Source organism: Filicampus tigris, chromosome 18 (genome assembly GCF_054856515.1).
Source record: "Filicampus tigris isolate MCC_2025a chromosome 18, RoL_Ftig_1.0, whole genome shotgun sequence".
NCBI classification, from domain to species: Eukaryota; Metazoa; Chordata; class Actinopteri; order Syngnathiformes; family Syngnathidae; genus Filicampus; species Filicampus tigris.
The window spans coordinates 7,899,712-7,917,041 of NC_141234.1; the positions used below are offsets into that span (position 1 = coordinate 7,899,712).

At 44.2% G+C, this 17,330-nt stretch overlaps 2 protein-coding genes across 8 annotated transcripts in view; one reads left to right on the top strand and one right to left on the bottom strand.

Annotated features, from left to right (window-relative positions):
- Nucleotides 1-449: 449 nt before the first annotated feature.
- On the top strand, nucleotides 450-4,931 carry cyp51a1 (cytochrome P450 family 51 subfamily A member 1). The gene is made up of 10 exons (XM_086014527.1): nucleotides 450-777; nucleotides 846-944; nucleotides 1,705-1,881; nucleotides 2,001-2,127; nucleotides 2,701-2,875; nucleotides 3,003-3,122; nucleotides 3,221-3,416; nucleotides 3,490-3,585; nucleotides 3,724-3,892; nucleotides 4,116-4,931. Exons 1-10 carry the CDS (start codon nucleotides 613-615, stop codon nucleotides 4,292-4,294), a joined length of 1,503 nt encoding a protein of 500 aa, XP_085870653.1. The 5' UTR covers nucleotides 450-612; the 3' UTR covers nucleotides 4,295-4,931.
- A 4-nt stretch (nucleotides 4,932-4,935) lies between these two features.
- The window catches only part of akap9 (A kinase (PRKA) anchor protein 9), a 40,795-nt gene continuing 28,400 nt past the window's right edge, over nucleotides 4,936-17,330 (bottom strand). For 6 of the 7 annotated variants that reach the window (XM_086014497.1, XM_086014493.1, XM_086014495.1 and 3 more), the window contains 23 exons: nucleotides 16,596-16,682; nucleotides 15,071-15,886; nucleotides 14,369-14,491; nucleotides 14,254-14,298; nucleotides 14,027-14,161; nucleotides 13,898-13,942; nucleotides 11,940-13,667; nucleotides 11,602-11,659; nucleotides 11,003-11,130; nucleotides 10,758-10,937; nucleotides 10,452-10,622; nucleotides 9,751-9,856; nucleotides 9,478-9,661; nucleotides 8,954-9,104; nucleotides 8,598-8,894; nucleotides 7,877-8,353; nucleotides 7,579-7,758; nucleotides 7,208-7,414; nucleotides 6,731-6,966; nucleotides 6,558-6,652; nucleotides 5,661-5,784; nucleotides 5,456-5,586; nucleotides 4,936-5,363 (listed from right to left, as the gene is read on the bottom strand). In XM_086014497.1, the coding sequence (XP_085870623.1) occupies nucleotides 5,317-5,363; nucleotides 5,456-5,586; nucleotides 5,661-5,784; nucleotides 6,558-6,652; nucleotides 6,731-6,966; nucleotides 7,208-7,414; nucleotides 7,579-7,758; nucleotides 7,877-8,353; nucleotides 8,598-8,894; nucleotides 8,954-9,104; nucleotides 9,478-9,661; nucleotides 9,751-9,856; nucleotides 10,452-10,622; nucleotides 10,758-10,937; nucleotides 11,003-11,130; nucleotides 11,602-11,659; nucleotides 11,940-13,667; nucleotides 13,898-13,942; nucleotides 14,027-14,161; nucleotides 14,254-14,298; nucleotides 14,369-14,491; nucleotides 15,071-15,886; nucleotides 16,596-16,682 (5,751 nt within the window). In that variant the 3' untranslated portion in view covers nucleotides 4,936-5,316. The remainder of the gene's footprint in view (nucleotides 5,364-5,455; nucleotides 5,587-5,660; nucleotides 5,785-6,557; nucleotides 6,653-6,730; nucleotides 6,967-7,207; nucleotides 7,415-7,578; nucleotides 7,759-7,876; nucleotides 8,354-8,597; nucleotides 8,895-8,953; nucleotides 9,105-9,477; nucleotides 9,662-9,750; nucleotides 9,857-10,451; nucleotides 10,623-10,757; nucleotides 10,938-11,002; nucleotides 11,131-11,601; nucleotides 11,660-11,939; nucleotides 13,668-13,897; nucleotides 13,943-14,026; nucleotides 14,162-14,253; nucleotides 14,299-14,368; nucleotides 14,492-15,070; nucleotides 15,887-16,595; nucleotides 16,683-17,330) is intronic. The other variant, XM_086014496.1, reaches the window with a different exon arrangement.

Consider the following 17,330-nt stretch of genomic DNA (forward strand, 5'->3'; position numbering starts at 1 on the left):
ACAACATAGTTTTATTAATTCAGCTTTGAAAGATATAAATACATTTAAATAATGCATACTTTAAGTTACCTTTATGGCGACGAAGCAGTCGTTTTCACAATTTATTACGGAATAAATGTGCCTTCTGACGGATAAGAGCTAGCAAGTGACGTACATAAGGTACACTTCAAAAGCGCCGCCAACCTGTGACGAACTATTCACAAATTATCCAAAACTATTTACGTATTTTGTTTAAAAGATATATATATACTCGTATTTTGATAAAAAAAAAAGATAATCAATCTGTCTCATCTGAGACTGACTCATGAGTTTTCTATGCCTTTAAATAAAAAACAATATTATATATTTGTGATTACGGCCACATGGTGACGTCATAACACCCGAGATCGGTTCAGACGGAAGCAGCCAATCACAGGAGGAGCCGATTGACAGACACGAAACAAACAGCCAATCGTAAACTTGTGTCTGTCAGGCGGGGGCGGAACCAACGTTGACAGGTAGCGATGGCGGGGAAACACCGGCGCTCCAACAATTTTAACTGGAGTTGTCCTGGAGTCTAATGATCCGTTCGAACACTTCAAGAAACGATCCGGGGGAACAGAAGTTTTTAACATGTCGATGCACTTCTATCAAATGAGCACGAAGTTGCTTGGGGACACTGTGGCCAATATGAGCGACAACCTAACCTCCTTGGTCCTGGCTGCTTCTGTGGTCATGCTCACTTTAGGGTATTTTTACAGCAAAATACTCATCAGACAGACTTCTGACAAGAATGTGGTAAGTTGCCTTAACGTGAATGAAACTGACACTTGAATTCTAATGGATTCGTTTTTTTCCCTCCCCAGAACTATCCACCTTACATCCCTTCCAGTGTCCCCTTCTTGGGACATGCAGTTGCATTCGGCAAAAGTCCTATTGAGTTTTTGGAAAACGCCTACGAAAAAGTAAGTTCAAGCTTACAGCTAATAATTTTTCAAATATCCATCCATCCATTAGAGAGTGCTTTGCAGGCTTGTTGCCTTGTTGCATTTATATTTTTATTCTTTTTGGGTGAGAATCAGTTACTCAAAATAGTCCCTAGTTCCCACAAGTAGCAGGGGTTCAATGTATTCACCCTTTGGACCCCATCACCACCAAGCAAACCAAACCAAACCAAAAACTCACTTTTTGGAGGTTTTGTCCCCTTTCTGAAACACCTTAAATTCCCACAAGATGGCGCCAAAGACCTTGCTGAATTCAAACGTAGTAATTTGTGTCAGGGAAATGTGTTGAAGTGATACATCTCCAGCGGTTTATTTTTAAATGAAATTTTCTTTTAAACATTTAGATTATTCGTAAGAGTAACGTGGTGAGGGTGAAGTTACATGGCAGACAACATGGTGAGGTTGAAGTTACATGGCAGACAACAAACTACAATTTAGAGTTGATTCGAGAATGAAACCCAATGTTACTCAAATTGCAAGATTCATTCAAAGAATTGAAAAATGTAACCTTCAAGGGTTTGAGTTGGTAACAAGTACACCTACAAATTGATTTCAACAGTATTGATCTATTTAAAGAGATGAAGTAGATCATTTCAAGATCTGACAAAAATCCCTACCCTTTGGTTAGTTTCGTTACATTTGCAGCTGTACAGTTTCAAATCAAGGTAGCGAGATGGACACAAATGGTTAATTAAATCTCTAACTTCCTGCCCCTCCACAGTACGGACCGGTGTTCAGCTTCACCATGGTGGGCAATACCTTCACGTACCTTCTGGGTAGCGACGCCGCTTCACTGCTCTTCAACAGCAAGAACGAGGACCTGAACGCCGAGGATGTCTACTCCCGACTCACCACGCCCGTCTTTGGCAAAGGAGTCGCCTACGACGTCCCCAACCCAGTGAGAGTCCGCCGGAATACACGTTCTCATCCAAAAAGGGGAAAACATTCTCACCATGGTTGTTTGTGTGTGTGTGTGTGTGTGTGTGTGTGTGTGTGTGTGTGTGTGTGCGCGTGTAGGTCTTTCTGGAACAAAAGAAGATGCTGAAGACCGGTCTGAACATCGCTCGCTTCAGGGAACACGTCAAGATCATCGAGGCGGAGACTGTAGAGTATTTTCAGAGATGGGGAGACAGCGGCCAGAGAAGTAAGATCAATGGGTTCGTAAATTTGTGTGTTTCTGGATCTGTCACAAGATTCAAGATCACAACATATTTTCAGAAATTATATCTCTAGCTCTAATTTTGACAGTTATGAATTTTTTCAAAGGAACATTTTACTTAGATTTTTAATAAGTTAAAAAGACACATGGCATACATCACCTACATCGCGCCACTTTGTGGAACAAATAGGAAATTAGCTTTGTAGTTCTCTGGAAAAAGATTTTGTAGTTTCTAACAGCCGCCCCATAATTTTATGTAAATCAGTAATTTATAGTTTATAAAAAAATGTTTGTTCCAGAGTCATGAAAAAAACCATCCAAACAGAGCTGGGCGATTTCTGAGTGTCTTGAAGGGCTGCAAAAATAATCGAATTTTAATCGCGATCACGATTTTGGCTGCTGTGATGAATTAACCTGATAAGCCATTCATTTTAAAGTTTCATTTTGCAATGAAAACGGTTTACAAATTCATTGTTGAAAAGTAGCACAGTAAAAATATGTTGAATTGCAGTATATCGATATTTGGCGTTACAATCCGTGTTTTGTTCCTACATTCAGACCTGTTCGAGGCATTGTCTGAGCTCATCATCCTGACGGCCAGCAGCTGCCTGCACGGCAAGGAGATCCGCGGCCTGCTGGATGAGCACGTGGCTCAGCTCTACGCCGACCTGGATGGAGGATTCAGTCACGCTGCCTGGCTGCTCCCCGGATGGCTGCCGCTGCCCAGCTTCAGGTGCGACGATGACATCGTTGTCATCATACGGGATACGCTGGGTGTCATTTTTCCTTTTAACGGCCAGATCATCAATAATAGTGTTTCCCCGGTGTATGTGTCATTTGCGATGTTTTGTCGCCATTAGGAAGCGGGACAAAGCTCACCGGGAGATCAAGAACATCTTCTTCAAGGTGATCCAGAAGCGGAGAAGCTCTGAGGAGAAAGCGGACGACATTCTGCAGACGCTCATGGACGCCACCTACAAGTAAAAAAAATAAATTAAAAAAAAATCAATTCCTGTTCACAGTTGGCCAAATTTAAAGTGGGATTCATGTTTTTGTTTTTTTTAAATTCTTCTGTCAGGGACGGACGGCTGCTGTCGGACGATGAGATCGCCGGCATGCTGATCGGCCTCCTGCTGGCCGGTCAGCACACGTCGTCCACCACCAGTGCCTGGTTGGGTTTCTTCCTGGCCAGGGACAAAGCCACACAGGAGCGCTGCTACGCCGAGCAGAGGGCCGCGTGCGGCGACCACCTGCCCCCCCTCCACCTGGATCAGGTACCACTGCCTTAACAAATGTCAATTAATTCATAATTATCAATACATTTGTTATTAATGATGTCATCTCCAGTTGAAGGACCTCAGCCTGTTGGAGCGTTGTTTGAAGGAGACTCTGAGGCTGCGTCCACCCATCATGACCATGATGAGGATGGCTCGCTCTACTCAGGTGATGATCGTTTTTCCCTCTACTCGGTTGCTAACCAATACAGAGACAACCACCGGGCTGAGGCACATTGATGTTGAAATTCCCTGCGCAGTCTAAAAAGATTATGAGTTACAACAGTGTCTTCCAACGGTTCCACAGACCGCATCAGGCTTCACCATCCCCGCGGGCCACCAGGTGTGCGTCTCCCCGACCGTCAACCACCGACTGCAGGACACGTGGTGTGAGAGGACACGGTTCGACCCTGACCGCTATCTCCATGACAACCCTGCTGCCGGCGAGAAGTTTGCCTATGTGCCTTTTGGAGCTGGTACGTACCCTTTCCAAGCGTGTTAGGTGGACCAACATTTCCAAAAACTGACCATTTATTTGATCATATTTATGTTTTCAAGAAAACAAGTAATAAACCAATAATTGGATCAATCCAGCTCAACCGTCTGTTTTTTTTTTTTTTTTACTGCTATTGAGATTGTACGTTCAAAATGACTTTGGCAGTTATGCTATAAGGCTAACAATTTTTTTTTTCCACTCAGGGAGACATCGCTGCATCGGTGAGAACTTCGCCTACGTGCAGATCAAAACCATCTGGTCCACGTTGCTGCGCCTGTACGACTTCGACCTCGTGGACGGATACTTCCCCACCATCAACTACACCACCATGATACACACCCCCCACAACCCCATCATCGCATACAAAAGAAGAAAACACTGAAGACTTGGTTTCACGTAAACGGACCACTAATTCAGCATCTCTGCTGTGATGAAGCTGAAGCATTGCTGCCTTCAATGATCCTGGGAAGTTTCAGATTGCAACAAGGAAAAGTGAAACTAGTTTTATTGAATGCAGCATGCAAACTAGGACAATTTTACTTTTGGTTAGAGACTACAGTGATTAGACGATGAGGAGATAGGACATTTCAGTCCAATGAAGAAAATTGCATTTCATTCGATAATGTTTTTTTTAAAAAGTAAATGTTTTTTGAATGGTTAAGGAAAGTGGTACTGTAGACTGGGTTGTGAGATTGAGATGATGAATGCATTCTGTTTTCTTCCTACTGTGAAATGTAAATACAAAATGCAGGTTGTGAGTGCTGACAGCCTCTTAATTCTTTTCGATTAGTTGTCCAAGTTCCACTTTTCTTGAATGAAGTGTGAAAACCAGGAGAATTGTACTGAACAGTAAAGCTACGTTAGGTAGTAGGTTTTTAAGACTGATTTCATAAAACTGGGGAATTTCTGAATTTTTGGCTACTTCTGTAAAATGTAACAAATAATGAGATTTGTGAATGCTTGCAGTGCCCAAACATATATTTTCTTGTCAACAACAATAAAAAAAAGAAAAAGAAAAACACATTCAAATCTTTTTTCCTTTATTTCAGTTTTTGACAAAATAGCCAAAAAAGCTTCTATAAAAATACATTCTCTACAAATGTTTTTGGGCTTTGAAACAAAACAAGTGTGAAGAAGAATCCAGTTAAGCCCCCCCGCCTTGCTCGCAAACACCACCCACACAAACATAAATTAATCTCAAAAATTCATTTTTAAATTATCCACAAACAAAATGTACACCATTTGCAGTTGAATTAAATTACATGTCATGTCATTCAAGTGGCAGCGACAAAGAGACACGAGTCGCAGACCTGCCACACGTCGATTTTTAAAACAAAAGTGTTTTGGTCCATGTGGAAAGAGAACAGTTTGCGTCAGAAAAGGCAACTTATTTTTCCGGTGTCTTTACCTTCTCAAGCCGAAATGTAGCGGCGCGAGTGAAGACGAAGCACCTGGAGAATAAAACAGAATAAGAGAAGACATATAGTTAATACAGAGGAGATATTGCAACGTAAAAAGTTGCATGTAAAGGAGTGACGAGAACCTGACGTGACGCTCCCCAGCCTCCTCTGCAGGGCCTCCAGTCTGGAGATGTAGTCGGTGAGGGCTCGGTCGGGGTCGTAGCTCTGCAGGTGGGCGCACGTGAGCATCCCGGGGTCTCCGGCCGCGTGAAACCTTAGACGCAAGAAATGAATCATTCAACATTGCCGTTGTTCAGCCTTAGTGGAGGCTGCTGAATCTCATCCTACCTGTGCTGTGCGCAGGAGACGGGTGACCTGGGGGATTCCCGCCCACTGCGTCCCCTGCTTGAGCCCCCTCCTCGGTCCCGGTACACGTCCACGCCCGGGTGGAGGTAATCTCTATCATCAGTACCTGAGGAACAATAAAACATGAGTTGTATAACTATATAATGTTATGGCTTATATATACGGTAATGTTTAATTAAAAAATTTAAAAAAAACACCTCTGGGTAATTTCGGGTCGCCTCACTCATCCATTAATTTTGTCCAACCTTCCCTTTTTGTATTTTTTATCACAGGCCAACACAAACGTATTGACACTTTTTCTACAATGTAATGTAGTGAGTGTACAGCATATATTATCAGTTATGTCTAAAAATGCAACAAAAGTGAGTACACCTCCAGGTGAAAATGTCAAAATGGAGCCCAATTATCTTTTTTCCATGCCAGGTTTCACATGTCACATTACTGTTACAAGGTCTCTGGTGCGAATGGGGATCAAGTGCGTGTTCAATATGGTGTTAATCGCTTTCACGCGCTTTCATAATGGTCACTGGAAGTTCAATATGGCACATCAAGAAATCACCGACGGACTGAAAAGAAAATGTTACTGCATATAAAGATGGCTTTGGCCAAAAGAATAATTTCAAAATCCTGATATGGCATCATTCATCCAACTTCTTATACTCATTAGGGTAAATTGATTTTTTTACTATGTATTTAAACACAAAAAAATGTCAAACTGAAAAATATGCACTAAAATATGTGATTTAAGCAAATGGTAAAGAACAATATCATGCATGTAAAGACTCCAAGAAAAAAAGGTTTGTTTGAGCCAGCTGAGCAGAATGGTAGCGCCGCAACGTCCATTTGAGCCAGGAAAACCCCTGATAGTGTTTCATTTACCAATCATCTGCGTGGTTTCACTTTTCTGGGCGCTAAAGGAACTCGTGTTGCTCGTGCCTGTCGTTTTGTGCCAGCGCTTGACCAGGAAACGCATTCTGGAACACACATTCCAAAAAATTAAGCGAGCTCAAGTGAAAACAATTCGCTTTATTATTTCCTCTGCGCCGACTCACCTGGAGAGGGCGATAGAGACACGCACGGCTGAGCGGAAGCGCATGAGCCCCCGCCCGCGCAGCGCCCTCGGTCCGCCCCCGAGCCCCTCCGAAGGCCGTCCGCCCATCCTGGAGAGTAGGGCCAGCGTGGCCTCTTCGCACTCCTGGAAGCTGCCCAGCAGCAGCAGCAGGTACTTCTTCTGGTAGATCAGAGCCTTCCGGAAGCTCTCCGAGCGCAGGTACCTGCCGTACATCCTCTGCACGGGGACAAGTGAGGACGCAAAGCTGCACTTTCAACACACACACGCCTTTGTGAATAGTGACCTAACAACAAATCTATTTCTCAAACTAACGCACCAACTCCACCATCAAGTATTGAAACAGATTAAGATTTCATATTGAACTACCTAAACAGCCTAAACTGTTCAATTTCATTGAGCTAGTTTTTAAGATAAGTGCTTTTAAAACACACCCTGTAAATCAAACAACACTTCTGACCTTGAGCGCAGCGTTGTCTGCTCCGGGTCCAGTTATCTCCCTCAGCGTTTCGGTCCTGATCTCCCCTCGGAGACGGGCCGCCTGAGCGAGGGCTTGATGTAAGGCTTTCTCCAAGCGGACCTTCTCCCGACTCCAGACCTCCTTCTCCTGAGAGAGCAGCAGCGCGGCGGCAGAGTCCGGCCTGGATCCGCCTCTCCTCCCACTGGACTGCAAAAGGGACGAAGGGTGCAGTGAACGATTGCTACACTGCGGTTCGTCTTCCACGCAGAAAAGATGTGGCTTGTCGTGTAATTAGCAGCATGTAGAGGCGGTTCAATGTCGAGTAACTTTTTTTTTTTTTACAGATGTAATACCGTTTAAGTAGTACTCACAGCGTCGCCCGCGTGCCGGTAGCAGCGGAGTTCTTCTTCCAGACGCAGCGAGTGGTTCCTCAGGTCGTTCTTCTCCTCCGTCAGGCGGCCAACGAAACCCGTCAGCTCAGCGTTCTGCCGGAGCAGACGCTCGGTCAGGGAGGAGCCCGATGAGGTGCCTCCCGCCGTCAGGGCGGTGCTCTAAGGAGGGGGTAAACACGAGAGGAATGTGTTCGTGTTAGCATCTCTCGGTAGCCGTCACATAGCTATCCGTCAGTTTGTGGTATGATTTTTCTCGACATGACATTGCAATGCTCGCCTCAGGAATAGATGGCAGGGCTGGAGACTGCTGCAGCATGCTGATGACATCATCAACACCGGCCTGGAGCAGCGACATCTCTTCGCTGGTGATCTCAGCAGCGGCCTTGCTCGCCATGCCGCGGATCTTGGAGGCAACGAGGTGCAGTTTACCCAAGACGGCGTCGGCCCTGCGCCAAGGGCCGTGGTGGTGTTGGTGGTGCGGCGCGGGAGGCGTCCCCTGCCCAGCGCCACACTCCCGAGTCAACCTCGCCTCCAGTCGCTCCTTGTCCGCCTCCAGACCCCTCCGCCTCGCCTCTTCGCTCGCCAGGAGGTCCCGCGTCTCCGACAGCCGCGCTTCCAGGCTCTCCAGCTGGGCCCGGGCAGCCAGCAGAGCTTCGTTGTTCTGCCGGGACTTGAGGCCTGCCAGGGTCAGCTCCTCGTCCTTCCTCAGCACTTCAAGCTTCTCAGCCTCCATTTGGCCGAGGAGATGCACCACCTAGAATTTTTTTTTAAAAATCATTTAACATTACTGAGCGGATGATTAGTTGTATTTAGTAGGCCATATAAATAGAAAGTATGATACATCACATATTTGTGATTTCACCTAATCTATATAATAAAATAAGAATTAGTTGGTTGCAAAAAAACTCACCTATTTGCTGTTTGGAAAAGCACTAATAGAACAATTTTGTGGCAGTAGTAGGGAATTTTAATGGCTATGACAACAGCTCAACCCTCACCTGTGCCTGCTTGTCATCCAGCTCTTTGTGCAGTCCGTCTAGAAGGTTCTCTTCCTGGCTGGCTGGGGCTCCGCCTACCCGCAGCTCCCTCTCCGTGCCCAGCGCGGAGCTCATCTCGCGGGCCTTGGCTCGCTCCGTCTCCAGCTGCACTTGGAGCTCCTGGAGGCGGCTGCGGAGGCTCAGCTTCTCCCTTTCGGCCTGCTGGCAGAGGTCGGAGGAGGCCTGGCGCTCCTGCTCCAAGGTGGACGTCAGCTGCTCTGCTTGGCTCTTTTGCACCTCCAAAGCCAAGTTCAAGTCCTTGGAAACAAAGTCAAAGTTGGCTCGTGTTGCGCCGCTTTGAGTTGGCGCGGTTTTACCTCCAGTTGCTCTCGGGCGTTCTCCTCGTTCCTCCCGGCGCGACACCGCTCCTTCTCCACGGCCCACTGAAGTTCACGGCCTTTCCGGCTCTCCTCCAATAGTTGCTCATTCAGCGCGTCCACCTCCAAGGCCTTTTGCGATACCTCGGCCCTGCATGCAATGTGAACATCTTGAGCAACCCAAGAATTCATATACTGTACTACTCGCAAAATGTGAGGGACTTTTCTCGAGCGGTGTTGTTTGAAAAAGTCTCGTCAGGTTACAGTTTCCAGTTCTATTGGCAGATAACATCTCTAAAATGAAATATTCTTCACTTCCTTACTCAATGTTGTTTTTAGAGGTTTTTCCAAGGCAAATTTTCCTGCTCTGTTGACAGATCATTTTGTTTAAATCTAGTCATTTATTCCTCATTTGATTACTTGGAAAAAAAAAAAAAAAATGACACACTGGGTTTTGCATTGTTGTACTGTATTTCCAAGTCAAATTTCCCCGTCCTCTCGGTAGACGTTGTGTCCAATCTAACCTGAGCGCATCCAGTTCTTTGAGGTGCTTGTGCTGCGATATGAGCGTGGTCTCCAGCTCTAGTTTGGTCTGTGATAGTTCCCCCTTCAGCTCCTCCAGGAGCAGCCTGTCGGCCCGCTGGGCCCTGTCGGCGTCGCCTCCCCCCCGATGCTCCGACGCACCCAATAAGGTGGCAGGTCGTGGACCTATAGGGGGAAATGAAACTATTTTTTTCTTCGTTTGCGTGTATTTCAATTTGTATGCCTCGTACGTAGCTCCTTTTGAAGCGCCTGACCTTGATGGAGGCGCTCCATCTGACTTCGGAGCTGATGGATCTCAGTGATGAGACTGGATCGGTCTGCGGCATGGAGGGAACCGAGCGCTTCTCTGTGATGAGCATCCTAGACAAGCACCGAAATGGACCAACATTAGATTGATGATAAGAAAAATAGTAGGGGGAAAAACATTTATGATTAATTTTACTTTTGAAATAGTTTTTTGCTTTATTAATCTAGTAATTCTAAAAATACTTTAATTAAAAAAAAAAAAATCATAGATTTTATAATAAATTTAAAATGTAATAATTGAAATAGTTGCCTGAATAATTCAGTTTAGTTGAACAAATATTTTATATTGTAATAAATAATTAACCTATATATAATCAAGCCATTCCTAAGAATACATCAATTAAATAGTTTTAATAAATGATAGCTTTTTAAAAATAAAGACAAAACAGCAAAGACAAAAACAAAGAAATCAACCAATAATTAAGAATTCAAATAAATAATATTTTAGTTTAAGAATCCAATTACAAGAATGTTTAATTTACAAAAGCAATTCTACAATAATTCCAACAATAATGAATACCAAATTTTAAAATTATTGAGATTTTTTAATACACTTTTAATGTTGTTATTATCTTTATGCCAATAAATAGTTTGAAAATGTTCAATCAAAATATTTTCTACTAAAACAATACTTCCGGATTACTGTCACCTGCTCGGCCAGCCTGCGCTCCAGCTGGTTGAGGTGGATGACGGCGTCGCTGGTGTCCACCGAGTCCAAGTGGCTGTAGAGGGCGCTCTTGAGCACGCTACGCTCCCTCGCGAACACCCGGCGCACTGCTTCCAAGAGCTCCGCACGCCAATCCTGAGAGTCGCCTGACACCTAGCAGCGCACAATTATGAGAGTCATTTACTCTCATTTCCCGCATGGTTTTCACGTGACATGTTAGCGTTCATTTCAGTGTTAAATCATTTCAAACGTGTTGAAAGGATAAAAGTAAAAGTCCCAAACAGAAACCTGTGCGGTCTGCATGTGAGCGATGAGGCCTTTGAGGGACTCCACGGTAGCCAGAAGGGCGTCTCTCTCTTTAAGCCAGGCCTGCAGGTTCAAATGGCAGCCGGGCTCGCTTTCAAAAACGGGAAGCTCTGACAGCGAGAGAACCTGCATGCCCTCCTGGTGCACCTCACGCAGTAACGACTGCATGAAGAAACAACAATGACGCATTACAAAATTAGGGTTTCAAATGTTGTTTTTGGTTTTACCTTGATCCTATCAGGTAATACTGGATCATCCGCCTCTCTTCTGGCACCTTCAGGCGTCACCCTAAATTCCTGCTGAAGTCCAGCAGGGAGCTCATAGCCGGTCCTCTGGCTGTAGTCGGAGCTGCTGTCTGCGACAACGAACAAAACTCATAAGTAAGGTCGTAACAAAAAAAAAAAATAAGACTTGAATCTGAAAATTGTTTTTGGATTTAAAAGATGTGATTGTATCAGTCCACAAAGATATGAATCTGTCTCAATATAGCTTCAACTGGTGTAAAAAAGGTCAAGAAGTAATGTAAGTGATGTTGCTGATGATGTGTTTCTTTGAAATGAATAAACTTGGATCATTTGGGCTTTGATAATAAACATTTCACAAAAGATACTCGTCGTTGATAAAAAAAAAGGAAATTCCACATTGTAGTATTGACAGTTTTACAATATGAATCAACTTGAGTCGTACCAGATGGAATCGATTCGTAATCTTACTGAATCAATATACCGTCCCTGAATCGTATCACTCCCCAAGTATCGAAACATGTATAGAATAATCTTTTGACTTTTAAGTGATTGTTTATAATGAGCTTAATCATTAATCTTACCACTCGTGTAGCCATCTTTGAATTGTGACAGCGGCCGATCTTGTCTTAATGAGGGCACCTGAAAACAGAATTTCATCAGAATTTCTATAAAAATAAAAATAAATAAAAAAAATCTTTAAAAAAAGTGTTTTTTGATGAAGGGAAAATAGGCACTTTGATTAATTTTAATGTGGAAAATGTATTTGATTTGGTTTATAGTAACTTCTATTTCAGAACAACCTGTACTGTACATAAAACATTATAAAAAAAATTTTTTTTTTTAAAAAATCAATAGAAAAAAATAGAAAGTCTCCATTCATTCGAAACTCAGATCTCAGATAAATCCTGTGTGTGTTCACCTCAGTGGCTCGTAGCTTGTCAATGACGGCCTTGAGTGCCTTGCACTCGTCCTCCAGGTTGTGCGCGTCGCGGCGCAGCGCGTCACTCTCCGAGATGTGCCGCGCCTCCATGTCCAGGATCTCGGCCGCGTGCAGCTCCTGCATCTGGACCACCTTCTCCCGGAACTCTCCTATCACCTCCTCCAGCTCCTCGTTTGCGGCCGTTTGCGTGAACGCGTCGGCCGGGGCCGGCTCGGGACTTCTGGAGGGCGCGGCGCTCTTCCTGGAAAGGGACGTCTTGTCTTTGCTCCCTTTGGCGAGGGGCTGCTTGCCGCTCGCTTTCCTCTTGGGCTGGGAGGCTGACGAGGACGCGGAGGAGGAAGGCTGAGGGGACGCGGCGGGAGAAGGAGACGTCGAGGTTGAGTCGGCCGCCTTGGTTGAGGCCGCTCGTGCCTCCCGCAGCTCGTTTTTCAACTTTGAAATGGAGACCTCGTGCAGCCGGATGTCATCCTGGAGCTTCGCATTGTGGGATTTAGAGCTTCTTAGTTCTTCGTTGGTGGTGTCTGCAATTTTCTTCACCTCCTGGAGCTCTTCTTTCAGCTTCAAAATGGAGACTTTGCGGAGCTGGAACTCCTCATCGTGGGATTCGGAATTTCTCAGCTGTTGGGTGGAATCCGCGTTCTTCTGGACCACTTGGAGTTCCTCTCTGAGATTTAAAATGTTGACCTCACGTAACTGGATCTCCTCCTGGAGCTTCTCATTGTGCGATTTGTAACTGTTGAGTTCTTCTTTGGTGGCGTGCAGGTTTTTTTGGACTTCCCGGAGCTCCTCATTAAGTTTAGAAATTGAGACCTCGCACACTTGAACATCCTCCTGAAGCTTCTCATTGCGGGATTTGTAACTTGTCAGTTCTCGGGCGGAGTCCATGTTCTTTTGGACCTCCTGAAGTTCCACTTCAAGTTTAGAAATAGAGACCTCACGCACTTGAACGTCCTCCTTGAGCTTCTCATTGTGCGATTTGTAACTGTTGAGTTCTTCTTTGGTGGAGTCCAAATTCTTTTGAACCTGATGGAGTTCGTCTTTGAGATTCAAAATGGAGACCTCGCACACCTTAATGTCCTCCTGGAGCTTCTCATTTTTGCATTTGTAGCTGCTCGCTTCTTCGTTGGTGAAGTCCACATTCCTCTGGACCTCCTGGAGCTCCTCTTTGAGCTTGGAAATGGTGACCTCGCGGAGCTTGAGCTCCTCCTGGAGCTTCTCATTGCGGGATTTGTAACTGCCAATTTCTTCTTTGGTGGTGTCCATGTTCTTTTGGACCTCTTGGAGCTCTTTTTCTAATCGACTAATAGACACTTCACACACTTGAGCGTCATCCTGGAGCTTCTCGTTGTGGGATTTGGAACTATCCATTTCTTTGGTGGAGTCCATGTTCTTCAGGACCTCCTGGAGTTCCTCTTTCAGCTTCAAAATGGAGACCTCGCGGAGCTGGATATCCTCCCGGAGCTTCTCATTGTTGGATTTGTAGCTTCCAACTTCTTCTTTGGTGGTGTCCATGTTCTTTTGGACCTCCTGGAGCTCCTCTTTCAGTTTAGAAATAGAGACCTCACGCACTTGAATGTCCTCTTGGAGCTTCTGATTGTGGGATCTGTAGCTGTCGAGTTCATCTTTGGCGGAGTCTTCACGTCTTCGGGTCTCCTGGAGCTCCGTGAGAAGGATCGTCCTGTCTGCTTTGTCGTCCTCGGGTTTCAGCTGGAACGACAAATTTGAACATCAATTGTCAATTATCTTTTAATAGGGCTGGGTAATTACTAAAATTTAATAATGCATTTTTTTTTTACTCCCGTAGTCAAAGTAAGTCTATGCTTATGTGCATTACTACCACTAACAACATACCCGTGAACAGTTTTTTTTGTGGAAAAAAAACTTTATTACAGTACTGTTCTAGTGAACACTGTTCAAATTAAATACTTTGTGCTTACTTGTAAAAGATCTTCTTTAAGTTGAGCAATTGTCAGTTCCCGCTCCTTTGGGGGGAAAAAAAAAACCCAATACCTTTACAATACTTCATAATGAAGCTTCATCTTTGTTCTCTACTGCTTTATCAATACCTGCAGAAGCTCCTGCAGCTTCTCCAGCTTCTCCTTGCAGCTGCTCAGCTCCTCCTTGGCGAGCGCCGCCTCCTTCTGGGTTTTGGTCAGTTCTCCTCGGAGCGCCCGCGTCTCCTCGTCTCCTCCAGAAGATACCTGAGGGGGAACACAGGATAATTATCAGCTTGCTGATTTCACTACCATGAGGTAAAAAAAAAAAAAAAAAAGACAATATAGATGTAGGATACCCCCTCAAGCTGCTCCTTCAGTCTTTCTATTGTTTCAGTTTTGTCCTAAGAGAGAAAGAAGGAAAAGTGTTACCAAACGTTGCCCTCAGAGACCTCAAAACACATGAATGCTTACTTTAAGTTCCTCCTGGAGATGGTGGCATTGCTCCATGTGGTGGTCCAGCTGGTTTTTGGCAGCCATGGCTTCATCTCGGGCCAGTTGAAGCTCCGACGTGAGCGCTTGGTCACCAGCCGAGGCCTGGTACAAAGAGACAGTTTGGTTTATTAAAATGTATTCATTCATTTACTTTGTTAATAATGTGGTTAATTTTTTAAATAATCAAATGAAAAAAAATAGAAAAATAAACACTTTTACATATACTTGTAACCTTTTTAAAATCAAATAATTGTTAATTGCGGTAATTATCACTGAAATCATTACGAACAACATTTCTCCTAAAATTGATCGGTTAAAATGTATTCATTCAGTTATATCATTAAATAAATTGTTAATGTAGTTATTGTACATAATCAAATACATAATAGTAAAATGAACAGTTATAGAAATAAATGTTAACTTTTTAAGAAGATAATCAGGTCAGGTCTCATAAAAACAATTATAAATAAATATGAGAATATATTCAATATTATTCCCATTATAGTATTTCCCATATACAGTATTATAACAAAGTTAATTAGCGGTAGTTCATTAAAATGTATTTCTCAATCAACCAATGAAATAATTCATTTAGTACAACTGTTCTTTTTTTTTTAGCTTTTTGAAATAGAATACATAGAATACAAAAGAGTGCCCACCCCCATTTCTAAACCTTTTTACCTCCAGAGCTTCCAACGTTCTGGGATGTTTCCTGCCCTTCATCTGTCTGAGCAGATCCAGGAGCGCCGCCAGCCTCCTCTCATACTGCGCCTCCTCCGAGCTGGAGAGCAGCTGCTTCTGGAGCTTGTGGTTCTTCTCGATGCCACTAAAACTGGCCTCGAGCTCACCGAGCTTCTGGTTCAGGTTTCCCACCTTGTCACCCGAACGGTCTTTGGATGCCTGCTGCTGAAGAGCGTCCAGGGTGGCTTGGCTGACCAGCGCCGCCGCCACCTTTTCCCTTAAATGCTCCTCAAGAGTGCAAACTTTCCCCTGGAGCTCTTCGGCGTACTCCCGACAGCGGCTCAGCTCGGCGTCTTTCTCGCCCGCTGAGTCCTCCAGCTCCCGGACGCGGAGACGGAGCTCGTCCACGCTGGACGCGACGCTCTTCTCCAGAGCTTGCACTTGGGCCTGCTCCACCACGAGGTCGGCGCTTTTCTGCCTCAGAGTGTCCGTGAAGTCCTCAGAGTTCTCGGCGCTCGCCTTCAAACGGCGGTGCGTCTCCAGCAGCTGGCCATGTTCTGCTTTGAGCGTGCGGAACTCTCCGGAGACCAGGTCCATCTTCTGCTTCATCTCGTCGTAGTCGAATTCCTGACCGGCGCGGGATTCGTCGTCCTCCTTGCGCTCCATGTGGAGCAGCTCCTGCTGCAGTTTGTCGATGACGGCGTTCAACTGCTCCAGCTCCTCCTCGCTCTTGCGCTTGAGCCGTTCCTGCTCGCTGCGCAGGCACTCCACCTGCGACTCCAGGTCATTTATCAGCGCGTCCCGCTTATCAATTCCCTGAAAAGAGGACCCAAAAATATTAGCACACAGTACTAAATAAATGCTCCAACCTCCTTCACCTCCTTTGGACGAAACCTTTGAGTCTCCGTTTTACAAATTTGTTTTTTGAACTCATTTTCGATTCAACCAGGGGTGGGCCCACATCCACTCTGAGCTTCGTAACAGTTCAATAATTATAATAATACTTATTATACATTTATATAAACACTATAAAAAATAAACCTAATATTTCCCCCCCTTTGTAAATTAAAATGTGTTTTTTAAATTCATTTACCTAATTAAACAATTTATCAATTGTCCGGAGTTCATTCAAAATATTGTTAAAAAAAAAAATCATAAATTGGTTAATAAATTACCAATAAATCCATTACAAAAACATTTAAAAATAAGAGTGATTTTACATTTTATATTCTTTTTGATTTATTTTTTACCTCTGAATAACCTGCTCCACCTGTTTGCAAAAAATGAAATAAAAAGTGGCCCGCAAGCCCACCCCTGCATTAGTCGAGATTTTTCACACGGAAACTCAAGCGTTTTAATGAGCCAACACAAAACGAGGACATGGATTTATTTACTTACCAAGACAAACACAACACCAAAATGGATGCCACCAAAAATGAAAACACCACACACGACCATGAAGCTATGCGCACGCCGAATAGGCTCGTACACTCTATTCCGTGTGTGCATAGACATGGCTTGTTACCTTGTTGCCAGACGTTTTCTCCATGTGTTGGAGCTTAGTGTTCTGTTCATTAAGAAGTGCTATTGCCCTGTCCTTCTCCTCCATCACCTTCAAGAGTCAACAGATTATAACGTGATGGAATGAACATACCACGACAAAAATAAGAGAGTCCAGAGTCGACGCGACGCCTAAATGCATGAGGCTTAAGTTGCCCTGCGATGGATATGATCTGGCAGACATGGAAACTGGTCGGTTTTCTAATCTATTTGCTAACTCAGTGTTTCCCAATCTTTAAATCTGGGCCTATTTGCTCGGCCTGTCACCATACGTCTTCGGCATGAATAGATAGATGAAAATAAATTACAGATCACAGATTTTTTTTTTTTTTTTTTTTTAGAAATAAATAGAATTTCTGGACCAATTTAGTGAATTTGTATAATTTCAATCGCCACACCTTGGTTGGGAATCACTAGTCTATCCAAAAAGTCAAATGCTATCACGGGCTATTTGGTTTTTGCTACATGCTAAGATAACATCCTATGACAATCCATAGGTAGCTTCTATTTAGCCTTTCACAAAAGCACCGTATTCAGATGCAAATAGTGGCCAGAATTCGGTGGAGGTCGGGGGGTAGACTCTAATGTGTGTGTTTCAAAAAATGTATATTTTTTTTCCCCCTAGTATAGTAATTAAAGGAGTATTTGGGGTGTAGTGTATATTAGAGGGAGGGCCACTATTTGACAAAATATGGTCATT